General features: G+C 27.8%; 3 protein-coding genes across 3 annotated transcripts; 1 reads left to right on the forward strand and 2 right to left on the reverse strand.

The window, feature by feature from the left end:
- Window positions 1–5,414: 5,414 nt before the first annotated feature.
- On the reverse strand, window positions 5,415–10,782 carry Ssrp (structure specific recognition protein). The gene is made up of 5 exons (XM_065511418.1): window positions 10,610–10,782; window positions 9,597–10,543; window positions 8,918–9,536; window positions 5,874–6,335; window positions 5,415–5,805 (listed from the first exon to the last, which is right to left on the reverse strand). Exons 1-5 carry the CDS (start codon window positions 10,658–10,660, stop codon window positions 5,665–5,667), a joined length of 2,220 nt encoding a protein of 739 aa, XP_065367490.1. The 5' UTR covers window positions 10,661–10,782; the 3' UTR covers window positions 5,415–5,664.
- A 1,213-nt stretch (window positions 10,783–11,995) lies between these two features.
- Nxt1 (NTF2-related export protein 1) lies at window positions 11,996–12,693 on the forward strand. The gene is made up of 3 exons (XM_065512149.1): window positions 11,996–12,054; window positions 12,121–12,207; window positions 12,266–12,693. The coding sequence occupies exons 1-3, from the start codon at window positions 12,046–12,048 to the stop codon at window positions 12,590–12,592; spliced, it is 423 nt and encodes a 140-aa protein (XP_065368221.1). The 5' UTR covers window positions 11,996–12,045; the 3' UTR covers window positions 12,593–12,693.
- A 551-nt stretch (window positions 12,694–13,244) lies between these two features.
- LOC135959616 (gastrulation defective protein 1 homolog) lies at window positions 13,245–15,443 on the reverse strand. Its single transcript, XM_065510597.1, has 2 exons — window positions 15,115–15,443; window positions 13,245–15,054 (listed from the first exon to the last, which is right to left on the reverse strand). The coding sequence occupies exons 1-2, from the start codon at window positions 15,358–15,360 to the stop codon at window positions 13,351–13,353; spliced, it is 1,950 nt and encodes a 649-aa protein (XP_065366669.1). The 5' UTR covers window positions 15,361–15,443; the 3' UTR covers window positions 13,245–13,350.
- Between the last annotated feature and the right edge of the window lie 1,851 nt (window positions 15,444–17,294).

Below are 17,294 nucleotides of genomic sequence, written 5' to 3' on the forward strand. Positions count from 1 at the left end.
TATTCGAATAAAATAAATACACATTTTTTTATTCGAATAAATTTTCTATTACATGCATTTTATAAATCGAATAATATATCTACATTTTTAATTCGAATAAATTTTCATTATATTTTTTTTATTTGAATAAAACATCTATAAAATTTTTTTATTCGAATAAATTTACTAAAAAAAAATGTTTAAAAAAAATGTCTATAAATATTTTTTATTCGAATAAATTGTTTATACAATATTTTTATATATTTTTTTTAATTCGAATGCAATTTTTATACAAATTTTTTATTCGAATAATTTTTCTTAAACATTTTTTAATCGAATAAATTTTTTATAAAAATTTTTTTAATCAAAAAATTTTCTTCAACATTTTTAATTCGAATAAATTTTCATTATATTTTTTTATTCAATAAAAATCTATAAAAATTTTTTTTATTCGATTAAATTTACTAAAAAAAATGTTTTTTTAAATTAATTTTCTATAAATAATTTTTATTCAAATAAAATGTTCAATACATTTTTTATTCGAATCCATTTTCAATATATTTTTTTATTCGAATAAAATAAATACACATTTTTTTTATTGCAATAAAAAAATGTTTGTTCGAATTCTTTATTTAATTAATTTTTCAACAAAATGTTTTAAATATTATATGCATTTTATAAATCGAATAATATATCTACATAATTTTTTTATTCGATTAAATTTGCTATAAAAAAATTCTTATTCGAATTTCTTATTCAATTAATTTTTCGCCAGAAATGTTTTATTATAATAAATTTTTTATTCGAATAATAGAATTTTCTTACTATTCATGTTTTAATTGCAGATTTTTCGAATCGTTCGATTAAAATATCTACAGAATCTTTTTTATTCGATTAATTTTTCAACAGAAATTTAATTAAATTTCGATAGAAACATATTTTATATTATTTTTTTTTAATTCCAATGAAATTTTTATAAAATTATTTTATTCGAATAATTTTCTATAAACATTTTTTATTCGAATAAATTTTTTATACTAATTTTTTAACCAATAAATTTTTTATAGACATTTTTTATTCAAATAAATATTAATCATAGTTTTTTTATTCGAATAAACATCTACGATTAAATTTGCTATAAAAATAATTCTTATTCCAATTTTTGTTCCATTTTCTTTTTCAACAGAAATGTATTTAAATATTGTATAATAAATTTTCTGTAACAATTTTTTAATCGAACACATTTTCAATAGATGTTCTTTTATTGATTCGAGGTTTCATTATAGAGTTTTCGTATCTTCGAAGAAAGTTTCTATAGAATATTTTTATTCGATTAAATTTCTATATTAATTTTTATTCGAAAAAAAATTTTATTACACAAATATTTTCAATAATTATTTTTTTTCAATTTTTATAAAATTTTTTTAAACGAATATTTTTTCTATAAAAACTTTTTTAATCGAATAAATTTTCTATAGACATTTTTTATCGAATCAATTTCATTATATTTTTTTTATTCGAATAATTTTTCAACAGAAATGTTTTATTCGAATAAATTTTCTATTAAATATGTTTTATTCGAATAAATTTTTGATAAAACTTTTTTATTCGAATAAATTTTCAATAGAAGTTATTTTATTGATTCGAGTTTTCATTATAGATTTTTCGAATAAAGAAAGAAATTTTTTATTCGATTAAATTTCTATACTAATTTTTATTCGAAAACATTTTTATTACACAAATATTTTCAATTATTTTTTTTTTATCAATTTTGAATCGAATATTTTTTCTATAAAAACTTTTTTAATCGATTAAATTTTCTATAGACATTTTTTATTCGAATCAATTTTTATTATATTTTTTTATTCGAATAATTTTTCGACAGAAATGTTTTATTCGAATAAATTTTCTATAAAATATGTTTTATTTGAATAAATTTTTAATAAAATTTTTTTATTCGAATAAATTTTCAATAGAAGTTATTTTATTGATTCGAGTTTTCATTATAGATTTTTCGAATAAAGACAGACATTTTTTATTCGATTAAATTTCTATACTAATTTTTATTGGAAAAATTTTTTTTTACACAAATATTTTCAATATTTTTTTTTTTAATCGAATGCAATTTTTATAAAATTTTTTTATTCGAATAATTTTTCTATAAAAACTTTTTTAATCGAATAAATTTTCTATACAAATTTTTTTAAACAACAAATTTTCTATAGACATTTATTTATATTCACTTTCAATATATTTTTTTTATTCGAATAAAATATATTCACATTGTAAAGATATTTTATGTCGATTAAATTTGGAATACATAAAAATATTTTTGTTCGAATTTTGTATTTAATAAATTTTTCGACGGAAATGTTTTATTCGAATAAATTTTCTATTAAATATCTTTTATTCGAATAAATTTTCTATAACATCTTTTTATTCGAATAAATTTTCAATAGAAGTTCTTTTATTGATTCGAGTTTTCATTATAGATTTTTCGTATCTTCGAAGAAAGTTTCTATAGAACTTTTTTTGTCTATTATTTTATTACACAAATATTTTCAATAATTTTTTTTCCATTTTTTTAATCGAATATTTTTTCTATAAAAACTTTTTTAATCGAATAAATTTTCTATAGACATTTTTTATTCGAATCAATTTTCATTATATTTTTTTAATTCGAATAATTTTTCGACAGAAATGTTTTATTCGAATAAATTTTTGATAAATTTTTTTATTCGAATAAATTTTCAATAGAAGTTATTTTATTGATTCGAGTTTTCATTATAGATTTTTCGAATAAAAACAAATTTTTTTGTTCGATTAAATGTCTATATTAACTTTTATTCGAAAAAATTGTTATTACACAAATATTTTCAATAATTTTTTTTTTTCAATTTTTATAAAAATTTTTTAATCTAATATTTTTTCTATAAAAACTTTTTTAATCGAATAAATTTTCTATACAAATTTTCTATAAACATTGTTTATTCGAATCAATTTTCATTATATTTTTTTTATTCGAATAAATTTTCTATTAAATATATTTTATTCGAATAAATTTTTGATAAAATTTTTTTATTCGAATAAATTTTCAATAGAAGTTATTTTATTGATTCGAGTTTTCATTATAGATTTTTCGAATAAAAACAGACATTTTTTCTTCGATTAAATTTCTATACTAAATTTTATTGGAAAACATTTTTATTACACAAATATTTTCAATATTATTTTTTTCAATCGAATGCAATTTTTATAAAATTTTTTTATTCGAATAATTTTTTTAATCGAATAAATTTTCTATACAAATTTTTTTAACCAACAAATTTTCTATAGACATTTTTTATTCGAATCAATTTTCATTACATCTTTTTTATTCGAATAATATATTTAAAAAAAAATGTATCCGATTAAATTTCCTATAAAAAAATAATTATTCGAAGTTTTATTCAATTAATTTTTCGACAGAAATGTTTTATGCGAATAAATATTCTATTTAATATTTTTTATTCGACTAAATAAATTAATTTTATTGAATAAATTTTCAATAGATGTTCTTTTATTGATTCTAATGCAAATGATTCGTTACATTTTTTATTCGAATAAATTGTCTGTACAAATTATTTTAACCAATAAATTTTCTATAGACAATTTTAATAGAAAATTTATTCGAATAAAACATTTCTGTCGAAAAATTAATTGACTACTAAATTCGAATAAGAAAGAAGCAAATATAATCGAAAAAAAAATTTGTTTACATATTTTATTCGAATAAAACAATAAAACAAAATTGATTCGAATAAAATATGTAAACAAATTTTTTTATTCGATTATATTTGCTTCTTTCTTATTCGAATTAGTAGTCAATTAATTTTTCGACAGAAATGTTTTATTCGAATAAATTTTCTATTAAATATCATTCTATCTTAAAGTCCAGCCAAAACGCTTTTCTATAAAAAAATTTTTTTATTCCAATTTATTTATTTTTTATAAAATTTTCGAATAAAATTTTATATTAATTTTTTTATTCGAATAATTTTTCAATAAATAGTTTTTTAAACGATAACTTTTCTGCAGAAAAGTCTTTATTCGATTAGTTTTACGATTCGATTTCGTTTTATTTATATTTCAACAATCTACTGGTTGTCGTAAATATTATTTTGTGATCAATATTATTTGGAATGACAATAAACAATATTTAAATGAGAGCCACTCGTTAAACATTAATTAGCTAAAAGTTCAATTGCCAGTACTTTGGTGTTGTTAAATGAGTGTTAACTTTTCCTTTTTTTCAAATAACTTGTTGTGTTTTTTTGAACTGGAAATATGTATTCATGAATCAAAATTGAATTCTTTAGAAATTTTAAAATTATTCTGACAGTTTAAAAAGGTTTCGTGGAATAAAATAAATTTTCTTCTGTGACAAAGGTGATTTCCCCCCTATTTCGCCGCGTGATCTTCCAATCAAAAACAAAATTTGCATGTTTTTTTTAAATTCTAAATTTATATCTGCATAATTCAATCTCATTTATTTTTAATTTGTTCGAATTTCAAATAAAATGTGTGTTTTGGGGTCAATAAAACGGTTTATTCACCCCCGTTTTCTTGAATATTTTTGGCAGATTTTTACATTGTTTTCGTTGGAGTCTGTTGGTTGGCTGTTTTTTTTCTGAACTTTAACTTCACTTTTTAATTTATGAGTTTATTATACCCAAGTTTTTTTTATAAGAAAATTTTATTTATTTTTTTTAAACCGATGAAAGACATAAAGTTTTATTACACTCTGGTTTTGTGGGTGCTTAAATGCAGAGTAACAGGTTGCTGACTAAAGTTTTTTTTTTTTTGTTTTAAATTTTGTAGGTTTTGCAAAAAGATGAAATTTATAGAAAAAATTTTAAGTTTTCTAAGAAAAACTTGAGGTTTTCTATAGATTTTTTTGTTCAGTAATTTTCTATGACAGTTTTTGATTTCTTTCCCTAATATAATTTTCCCGCTCATTATCTTTGCCAAATTTTAAATTACCCAACATTTTCCACGTAATATTGATTTTTTTGTTCAGTTCTCATCATTTTCAAAAGCATTTGTTTAAATTTTTTTGTACAATTTTGCAAATCTGATTCACATTTTAGAAAATTAAAAAGGTTATTGAAATTTCGCTTGAAATTTGATTGAGAAAAAGTGATAAACAAAGAACATTGATTAACTAATTACAATTTAAACAACAATAAATTGTTTGTAAAAACACTTAATAAACAACAAGACAAAAACATCAACATGAGCTGGAAAACAGTAGCAGGGCTGACTAAAGACCCGTCCAATAAAAATGGAAATGATGAGTTCAAAAACGTCTTGCCTTTTTGTAATTCAAAATTCAAAAACTTAACATCAAATTATTGGCACATGTTTCAATGTAAAACAAAAAATAAATAAAACGATTGATCGCTAATGTATTTATTAATTTCACAACAATTTCCAAGGAATTGCCAAGAGAAAAAAAACATTTATTTTGTAGTTTACAAAAAAAAATAAAAAATAATCAAAGCATCTATTTTCAAGCGGTATGGAAATTAGTGTGTGAGTAATAATTTTCATCAAGAAAAAAATCCGACAGACTTAAATGACTATATTAACATAGAATTTATAATAACATTAAATACGACATATGAATGATAGAGAGGATGGTATTCAATCACTGCCTTCTTCCTCCTCAGATTCTGCTTCTTCTGAAGCAGTACCTTCCTCTTCATCGTCTTCATCCTCACTGGCTGCTTTCTTCTTTTTCTTATCGGTTTTAGACTTATCATCCTTGGATTTATCCTTATCGCTCTATGTAAATAAAAACAATTATTATTTCTTTAATTATATTTCTATTTTGAAATGTTTTCTAAACTCACTTTACTCTTCTTCTTTTCGGGCTCTGAATCGCCAGCCTCCGCTTTATCTTTCTTTTTCTTGCTTTCCTCTGAGGACGAGGAATCATCATCTGATATGTATTCCTTCGATATAAATGATCCTGAGGTATTAGCTGCCTTTTTGGTGGGTGATTCCTTTTTACGTTTTTTGGGCGCCGATTTACTCTTGCTGTTGTCCTTCTCCTCATCATCACTGTCATCGGCTGCCGGTTTGTAGTCTTTCATTTCGTCCAAATATCTTTGTTTATCCTTGGCGGCCTTTTCATCCCATTTCGATTTATCCTTTAATTCCCTCCACATTTCACCACCCTTTTTAGCGATTTCAGTAATTTTTATACCAGGATTGTCTTTTTTAATCTGTTCGCGGGTGTCATTAAGCCACAGCATGAAGGCGGTGGTGGCACGTTTGGGTCTGTTGACATCTTTCTTTTTGTTAGATTTTTTCTAAGAATAAAAATATTAATGGAATTAATGACGGTTAAATCAAGAAATTATGGAAAAATCTTTATTTTGAATACATTTCCTATGGACATTTTTTTATTCGAATAAATTTTTAGACAATTCTTGTGGAATATATTTTCAGTAATTCCGTAAAATATTTTTTTTTATAAGAATCAATGTTTTATAGAAATTTATATACGAATAAATTTACAGAGGACATTTTTTTAATCGAATAAATTTTGTAAAGAATTTTTTTATTAAAATAAATTTTCTATAGAAACTTTTTTATTCGAATAAATTATCAAAAAAATATTTTTATTCGAATATTTTTTCCACAAATATTTTTTTATTCGAATAAATTTTTTTTAATATTTCATTTTTCATTTCATTTATTAATTGTAATCTAAAAAAAAATTTTCTAGAAACAACATTTTTATTCGAATAAATTTTCACTGACAATTTTTTTTCGATACATTTTCTATGGATATCTTTTTATTCGAATAAAATTTCAAAAAATATTTTTATTCCAATATCTCCAAAATCTTCAGTGGAAATTTTTTAATCGAATAAATTTTTTAAAAATTATTTTATTCGAATAAATTTTCTTAAAAATTATTTTATTCGAATAAATTTTCACTGACAATTTTTGTTCGATACATTTTCTATGGAAATCTTTTTATTCGAATATATTTTCAAAACATTTTTTTATTCGAATAATTTTTCCACAAATATTTTTTTATTCGAATAAAATTTCAATGGAAATATATTTACTCGAATAAATTTTGGACAGAAATTGTTTTTTTAGAAAAAAAAATTTTATTCGAATATTTTCAGACCTTTTTTAAATAAATTTTCTCTATAAAAATTTTTTATTCGAATAATTTTTTTAAAGAAATTGAATTTATTCGAATAAAATGTCTATGTAAATTTTTTATTCGAATAAATTTTATATAAAATTTTTAATTCGAAAATTTTTTTTAAAGAATTCTTTTTATTCAAATAAAATTTCAAACTTATTTTTATTCGAATCATTTTTCTACAAAAATTTCTTTATTCTCTTAAATTTTCAAGAAATATTTTTACTCGAATAAATTTTCTATAGAATTTCAATATTTTCATTGAATTTTTATTCGAATAATTTTCTATGTAAATTTTTGTTTGAATATCAAAATTTTTCTATTCGATTAAATTTTTTATAGAAATTTAATTTATTGGAATAATTTTTTTTATAGAAATCTTTTTATTCGAATAAATATCCTATGGAAATTTTTTATTCGAATAAATTTTTATATAATTTTTTTTATAAATAAATTTTCTATAGAAATCCTTTGGTTTAGAGAAATTTATTCGAATAAATTTTCTTTGGAAATTTTTTATTCGAATAAATTTTTTATACGAATAAATTTTGTAGACATTTTTTAATCGAATAACTTTCTGTATGATTTTTTTTATTCGTATTAATTGTGTATAGAAACTCTTTTATTCGCATAAATTTTAAATAAATATTTTTTTATTCGAATAAATTTTGTAGAGGATTTTTTTTATTTCAACATTTTCTATGGAAATCTTTTTATTCGAATGCATTTTCAAAACATATTTTTAATCGAATAATTTGTCCATTTTTTTATCCGAATAAAATTTCAGTAGAAATATTTTTACTCGAATAAATTTTCTATTGCAATTGTTTTATTCGAATACATTTCTATGTAAATTTTTTATTCGAATAATTTTTCCACATAAAATTTTTCGAATTAAATTTCAGTTAAAATATTTTTACTTGAATAAATTTTCTATTTTTATTCGAATAATTTTTTTTATAGAAACTTTTTATTCGAATAATTTTTTATACAAAATTTTTTTAACGAAATTTTATTTGAATAAACTTCTATACACATTTTTATTCGAACAAATTTTCAGTACAAAGTTTATTCGAATAAAATTTCTTTAGTAACAATTTTATTCGAATGAAATTTCATTTAGTAATATTTTAGTCCAATAAATATATTTAGTTAATATTTTAATCGAATAAAGTTTCTAAAAAAAAGTATTTTATTCGAATAAAATTTCTTTAGTAACAATTTTATTCGAATAAAATTTCAATAGATACATTTTTATTCGAATAAAATACTTTTAGTTAAATCTTTATTCGAATAAAATTTCTTTAATTAAATTTGTATTCGATTAAATTTTTATTCAAATAAATTTTATTCGAGTAAAATATTTACTAAAAAAAATTTATTTGAATACAAATTTAATTAAAGAAATTTTATTCGAATAAAGATCTAACTAAAGGTATATTATTCGAATAAAAATGTATCTATTGAAATTTTAGGAAAATTCTGTCGGAAATATTTTATTCGAATAAAATTTATTTCGAAAATATTTTTTTTCGCAATTCTTTAGTTAAATTTTATTCGAATAAAATTTCTTTAGTCAAATTATTATTTTTTAATAAAATTACTATGGTCAAATTTTTATTCGAATAAAATTTCTTTAGTTAAAAAATGTTCCATGGAAAATCTTTCAATCAAATAAATTTTTTATAGGAAATCGTTCAATATGATAATTTTTCTTTATAAACTCACCGATTTTGATTTCCTCTCCACCTTTTCCTTTTTCGCTTTCTTCTCCTTCTTAGGTTTCTTTTCACCGCCGCCCTCATCACCACTACCCTTGCCACTGGCATCTGAATCATCCGAATCACTTTGAGCATTTGAATCATATTCCTCAGCCACATCGGAGACATCACCGGTGGGATTGAAATCTTCATCGGTCGATTCTTCCTCTGAACCTTCATCATCATCATCGGATTCTTTTTCACGGGCCTCAGCCTGTACTCTAGCCAAATAGGCATCGGGTTCATTTTCATTGTCCGAATCACCGAAATCGACATCTTTGTAGCCGCCCTTATTATCTTTGCCCGTATTGCTAACATGCAGTTTCTTTTGGCTAATAAAATCATACAATTTGGAATATTCTTCCTTTTCAATGGAGGAGAAAATGTGAATTGTGCCGTTTTTGAGAGTGACTTCAAAATCAAAACTACGTGTTGAACCACCACTACGAGCAAAATTGACCGAGGTAATTTCCTCGAAACGTATGTGAATGGGTGGCTTGTGAATGTAAATAAAACCACGTTCCAAAGGATAGAGGTAACCAGCGGCGGCCTTGAAAGAGCAACCCACGGCAGCGGTACCAGAGTGACTAAACAAAGGTAGAGATAAAAATAAGTATTCAATAATCAATTATATTGATTCAACTTACCCTATAAAGTTACCGGGTCCAGTGATTTTGCGTCCAATTAATACTTTCATTACCTTGCCCATGACTTCATACAAAGGCCCAGAAATCTCCTTCTCCAATTTACCCTCATATTTATCTTTCAATTCCTCGTCTGTGAAGGGCAATTCAATAGAGGTTTCCTCTTCGGGACTGAATAGCAACACCAAATAATGATAACGCGTTTGACCCTGTTTAATGGGAGGATCCAAAGACAAAACAAAGAACATTTGCCGATTATCTTTGTGAGGCAACAAGAATAAACGCAACACCGAGTCCATGGGTATTTTGTAATCGAAAGTTTTACCGTGCAATTGAAAGAAAGTTGAGAAAACTTTAATGTCATAACGACCTCTGGGCGTAAGACAGTGAATTTCGCGGAATATGGCAATGGCATCACCAGAGGCTGAAATAACCGAGGCTTTGTTCATAACATTATTTTGGAATTTTTCCACAGGATCATCCTCGGCCGACTCCGATATGGGTATATGGAAACGCATTTCCATCAAACCCACTGGAGCATCATCATTTTGATGAAATTCCAAAGTGACCTCATTTTTGCCAGTCATACACTGCGACACATGTGACAAGGGCACCTCAAATATTGTCTTGGTGTCTTTGTCGAAACTTAGTACGGAGCCCTGAAACTTGGCCGTACCCCAATTCCAACCCTTGACACACATTTCCTTTTCCACCAAATCCTGTTTGTAGGTTTTCTTAATAAACTTGCCCAGCTTTTCATTTTCACTGTCCTTGAAGCCTACAAAACGATGTAGATTGCCATTCTTGGTAAAGATTCTCAAACCCCAAGTGCCCACAAACTTCTGGGAGTTAATCAGGTCTATATCATCGGCAGCTATCTGCTCTACTTTACCCGTTTTGTTATTCTTAAAAACAATTTGTTGATCTGACATCTTCAGACGACCGGGAGTCTGTAAAACACAAATTGAAACACAAGTTAAACAAAATTATTTTAATTTTCAAACTCCCAAACTTACCATTACTCCTCTGACTTCTGCAGAGATATCGTATTCCAAAGCATCGGCCATTGTTTAAATATTGTGAAATAGATTTTAGTTTAACAAAAATTTAATTATTTCCTGTATTTTTTATCTTTTTCTAGAAACCGGCACGCGTTTTATTCGAACCACAGAAAAAAACAACGCTTTTTGTGCGCCTTGTGAAAAGAGAATGCTGCAAATAAAATCTGTTTTCTTTTTCTTCGCTTTAATATGTCAATTTGGCAATGACAGTTGGTGTGTAGAGAAATGGAAGATGACATGTAGCGGCATTTTTTGTAACGCAGCGATGCCAGATGACGCTGTAAAACGGAGGGAAAATGGGAATTATGTGAAAGAATTGATTTTTCTAAAGGTATGTATTCTTTTAAGTTAAATTGAGCAAAGTATTTAAAAAAACTATAGTTTTGGCATCATAATATTAAGAAAATATAATAAATAATGCTTTAATCTAAATTTACCAAGATTGAGGTATAATGCAGAATTTTAGAACTAATAAAGATCTTTGTTTTGATTTTTAGGAAAAATAATTATTTTTGTCGGCGGTAAATTTTACAGTTTTTATGAAAATAAATTTCGACAATGGCCCCATAGAAAAATGGTCCTAAGTCTGCTTTTACACAGGGCATGTTTTCTTGCGCAAGTCTAGAGTTTATAGGTGAGAGAGGCAAGAGGAAAGAAGAGGGGTACGCACTTGCTTGTACTGGCAAGTCTCTTCAATTCTCTTTTGTTTTCTCATTTTCAATATGGCGTCTATTAGGTTTTGACATACAAAATTGAACACTGACTTACTATATGTAAACAGTCGAGCAAGTTTAAAGGGAATCGAAGAGACTTCCTTCAAGTAAACTTGCTGTGTGTAAAAGCAACTAATTTTGGAGTAATTTTTAAAAGAAATTTCACCACAAAATAATGAAAAATTTCGCAAATGAAATACGGTCCTTAATTTTAAATTTACATCAAGGAAAAATATACTCCACAGGAGAAAAAATAGCTACCAATTAAATCTGTTTGAGACTAAGCATGTGTTCGAAGTGAGGATTGTTCAAAATGTACATTGTAGGGGCCTATTTTCAGTTTTTTTTTTTTTTATTTTAGGGCTATTTTTAATTATTCCTAAAATGCAAAATCATTCCAAAGTACGTTAATTCGACATTTTGCCAACAAAAATTTCAGCAAAAAGAACCATACTAGTAACTTTAATAAATGTGGCAACCTTTACAAAAGAGAGTGAGAGAGAGAGCAAAAACCGGCATTGTTTATAAACGTTAAATTTAATGCTGGCAATACCACGTGCAAAAAGAAAAACATGTTGAAGAAATCTTAACAAAAACAAAAAAAAAAATTACACAAATTTAAGAAATCAAAAGAATTTTGCCAAATTTTCACAAAAATCTAAATAAATTAAGCTAAAAATGGATAATGTAAGTAGAATATACCTTAACAAACTACAATAAATTAATTTCTCTTTATTTTTGTTCTTAAAAAAGGAATTAAAATCAAAAGTGGAGGCCTGCTGTCGTACAGCTGAGGATTTTACCAAATTATATTATCAATCATTCGATAAAAGAAGACATGTAAGAATTCTATTAAATAAAAGTTAATAAAACAACTATTTAAATCATAAAATTTTAGCAAATGAATCGTCTTTACTTGGACAATGGTCTATTTGTGTGGAATGGCAATGGCGCTTCCGGCAAAGATAATATACAAAAATACTTTATAGAATTACCCTCCACAGAACACACCATCTCAACATTGGACGCTCAACCTATAGTAGATGAGGCAGTGGCTGGCCAATTGACCTATTTAATACAGACTGGTGGCACTGTAAAGTACACTGACCAACCTATGAAAACCTTTCAACAGACTTTTATTATAACGGCTCAAGATGATAAGTGGAAAATTGCTAGTGATTGTTATCGTTTGCAGGATGCTTTAGCGACGCAAGATACTAAATAGTAGTGTTAGGATGAAAGATCATAAAGTAGATTATATTTTTGTAAAATGACTTTAATAAAAAAAAAGAATTTTGTGTTGAAAATCGAAATTTTTAAATACAATGAGCCGTATTCAAAATAAAAAAGTATAAACGGTCAAGCCCGATCACTGCTACACGTTCAATATATATTGACCGCGATATTCATTGAACGTGTAGCATGCAGTATTGATGGATTGCGATCCAAATTGCAGAATAACCTAATTTTGCGTGATCCATTACAATGGATCGCGATCCAAATATCACAATATATATTGAACGTGTAGCAGTGCCCTTACACTGAGAATATAAGCAAATAATTTTTTATTTTAAAATTGAGAATTTTTCGGAATTGGGCCTTATATGGAAGCTGTGACAAATATCAATCATTCAAAGGTTGAATGAATTCTGTTAATTCCATTATGAATGAATTCAATGATGAATGTATTTTATTTAAATAAAAGCGGATGGATTTATGGAATGAAGGTCTGACATTTAATAATTCCGAATTAAGATTGAATTAATCTTAAAGAGATTTCGTTTATCATATTTGTTCTTTTATTTCAATTCAATTTCCTTACACTTCTATTTTTTCTTTTTATTTCAATTTAAATCTCCTTGTTTTTATTGGCATGCTTTCCTTCCAATTTCATGTTTATTTTCAATTTAATCTTACACTATGAATCAGTTCCTCTTTTTAAAATTCTAATTTTAAAATCTCGTCTATCTTAAACCAATGTATCTACTCCTTTTTTGGCTTTTTATTATCTGGCTCGCCCTCCTCACTCGCCTCCGTGGATGCCGAAAATACCGGTTTAGGTTGTGTCTGCTTGTAAGCCGGTGTGATCCAAAAGGGATTTTCCGCAGCATCCTTGGCATACTTCAATATAGCTTCGCGAGGATCTTGATCATCGTCCACACGTTTGCTAAGACCCAAGTTACGTATAACATATGAACTAAGGGTACCGCCCGAACTAGCCACTCTACCACCCTGACCACTGGTAATGGGTAAATCTGGTCGACGTGATTTGACCGGATCCAATCTTTCTTTTTCCATCTTCTTGCGTGACGACCGCGATTTTTCTTGACGGAACATGGGCAATGCATGGGGAGTTATAATTTGTGATACTCCCATCAACTCGGTGTGTTTCTTCTTACGATAAGTTTTCACTACACACAATTTGGCACCTCTTAAACTTCTCTGCTCATCATAGTAACACTTGATGACACCATTACCACAGCCCACAAATAGTTGATTGAGTTTAGGATGCCACAGAGTTTTTATGATGTGGGAATCGGTCACGGGTATTCGTTTAACTTCTTCAAATGTTTGGGTATTATAGAAGTATAGATTCGCATGGGTTTGTCCCTGGGGCAAAGATTCTCCTGTAACCAAGAGGCGATCATCTGGACTGAAACAACAGTCTGTGGTGTCATAACGAGAAAACAGATTTGACCAGGTGTTTATGGGCTTTTTAAAATTACGTAGATCCCATAATTTCATGGTCTCATCATTTGAGCGTGTAGCTAGTTGTTGGCCCATATAGGAAAATTGTATGGAGGTAATTTCGGAACCCTTCTGATGGGCATCCCTAACACAGTGTGTAGTGTTAACAAACATTTTACGCGTATCCCAGGTTTGTATAGAGCCATCTACACAACCAGCGGCTATTAAAGTTGCATCTCTATTGTAATTACAGGAAGCTGCATTTGTTCTTAGACCACCCTGAGCTCGTGTCTTAATAACAGAATGTTGATCTTTGTTTTTAATGCCTTTCCAAATTCGCAGAGTTCCATCCATGGCAGCTGTGAGAAATTCCTCTTTGGTATAAGGATGCCAACAGCCAGAAGTTAGTTGTGCAATGTGACCCTTAGTGCGTGACATGTCAGTTAAATAAGGATCACCTTTAACACACTCCATTTTCTCGAAACCATCACGATCTAATATTTTAGCTTGTGAGTTACCCGATATAACCAGAATCATGTCGCCGGTAATGGAATAATGCAAAGCTCTTATGGGATAGTTTTCACAGGGTTGTATGGTACGGAAACTGCGCATTGACGAGTCCATGCCAGCAAAATCCCAGAAACTAATTTCATAATCTATGGAACCGGACACCAATCTAGCACCTGCAGGATCACCGGCTAAAGCTAAAATAGCTTTATTGCCATGCTGCATCTGAACTTCATGGGTATCGGGTATTCTTTTTTCCAAATTAATATCCTCATCTTCGTCGTCGTCATCATCATCGTCGTCATCATCATCGTCGTCTTCATCATCATCAGAATTATTCTTTAGCAACTTTTTCTTTACAGTATTATCCTCCGTCTTATTGCCAGCCATAGTGGGCACAGGTCCTATCATATCTTCTTCATCACTGTTATTTCCTTCTTCCTCCGGCTCAACTCTTAACGGTGCAGATTCCTTGGCCCTGGCTATTTGTTCCTATAAAACCCGAAATCATTATAATGCAAATTGTACTCTACATCTATTTGAACTACTCACATTTATATCGAAAACCTTTGCTGCCTTCCTGCCAAATCCCGTCAAACCCATGACCTCTTTTAGTTTTTGTGCTTCCAAATCTTCGGCCACTTCTTCGATTTGTTTTTGCATTTGTGTTTTATCAATTTTTTTAAAACCTCCTGTTGAAGTGGTGGCCTTTTCTGTTTCTTCATTTTCATCACTCTTTTCCGGCTTTTTATTCAGATTCAAATTTATTTTTCCAAAAGCAATTTTACCCCTCTGCATTTTATGGTCATTTACTGGAAATTTTCTCAGTTTTTTCTGTAAAAATTTAGTATTTGTTAGAAATACTCCAACAAAATCACTATTTTCGCTGTTCTTTTTCCGGTTTGTTTAAATGTAAACGAATCTCAGCTGTGTTCAGGCGAATTTAATTAAGGTGATAGCACAAGGAAATCAGGCGAATTGATTAATTTTTTTATATATGGAGTTTGACATTCGATGGAGCAACGTTTTATTTTTTATGTATGGAGTTTGACGTTTGTCATAGAATAGCTGTTTAGTTGAGGTCACCGCATATAAATTCGCCTTCAGCTGTGTATTGCTGCGAATGTAGGGTTGCATTTTGTGTTAGTAACCATGAGTATGTAAAAAAAAGTAATTGGACTCGGTACAAACCGTTATTTTGATGAATATTTTTAATTTCTTTTATTTTTTTGGGTTTTTTAGGAAATTTTATCGTGCAAAACTCTAAACGATCAAAATTTTATCACCTTTTAGGTAAATATTATTTTATTTTTTGGTGAGATTCAATTAGGAGAAGTCGTATAGGAAGATACTCGGTAAAGTTCACAGATGTGTTTTCATTGGCATAACTGTTGCCATCGGATGAACACCTCAGGAAGCATTGGATATATTCTCTAACTTATAGCCAATTGAGGACTATGTGGCAAGTGTGGCAGCTAGGAACTTGCTTAGACTCTTTGAGTCTTCTCTGTTAACGGTATTTCTCCCCCAAATTTGTTTCTAAGTAGGGACGAGTGGGTTGAGTCCAAAATAGAATCTGGTACTAAAGTTGGAGTTTATGAAGTAGCTGAGGACATCAATGCATCATACAGACTCCCAGACGAATGCCTGGGAGATCCTAGTGATCTGGGGGCCTGGCACACTCGAGCATAGTGCTGAACTGTAATAGGGCTCTTGAACCGTCACAAGGAGATTTTGTTGGATACCACGGCACTGTAACATACAGGGAAATAAAATAGCAGACAGGGTTCGGATCTGAACTATATTAATAGGGACTGGGAGGTTAAACCTCATATATGCTACTACTATAGGGTGTGTTCGTAAATGCAGTAAATTTGTGCATCACTGATGCCACGACCTGCAAACTTTTGCAACATATAACTTAATGATGCATTGGTTGCACAAATTTGCGGCATCACTGCCAACAATTTGCATAAAAAAACGTTTGACGTAAATCAATTATCGCAAATATGCTTTTTCGAACGCTAAACTTTTGATTTGCTGCAGTGATGCAATCATACTGAATTTACGAACACACCCATAGGTTGATTTGCGAAAGTTGCCGGGACTCAACGAACCAATCCAGGTGAAGTAGGATGGATTGCAGAGTGTACAGATTTATTTGGACAAAGTTGGAAGCAAAGGCAACCAGAATACTAATTGGGTTGGATAAGAAAAGTCTCAGGTCATTAGTAGAAGTGATAACCGGGCTCTGCTCAATTGGAGCGCTTTCATTGATAAATAGAATATGGGCGCACAGGACCTCTGTAGGTTATGCGAGGATATTGAGGAACTAGAAACAGTGTAACATATTCTGTGTAACTTTTCTAGATTACAGGGTCTCAGGCTAAGGAAAAGATTCCATGATGAACTGGGGGATATAGCTAGATATGATCTAGGAAATCTATAAGGCTTTATCAGGGGAATAGGCTGATAAAGACTGAAAATCCCAGTCTATTCGTATTTCCTGTCCTTTTCTTTGGACTGACTTCATTCTTTTTCTCCCCGATTTAATTTCAGCTCTTCGCAATTAATTCACATCTAGTTATATTTTTAACGTGTAAGTGTACTTCTTATAGTACACACCCCTTCAAATATATCGATCTTGTGTTTGTTTAGAAGCCAATAGTACTTAACATACTTCATTATAGCTTCACGAGTATCGTGATCTCCACGTGAGATGACCATGCCCT

The sequence above is a fragment of the Calliphora vicina genome, chromosome 5 (genome assembly GCF_958450345.1).
Source record: "Calliphora vicina chromosome 5, idCalVici1.1, whole genome shotgun sequence".
In the NCBI taxonomy this organism is placed as follows: Eukaryota; Metazoa; Arthropoda; class Insecta; order Diptera; family Calliphoridae; genus Calliphora; species Calliphora vicina.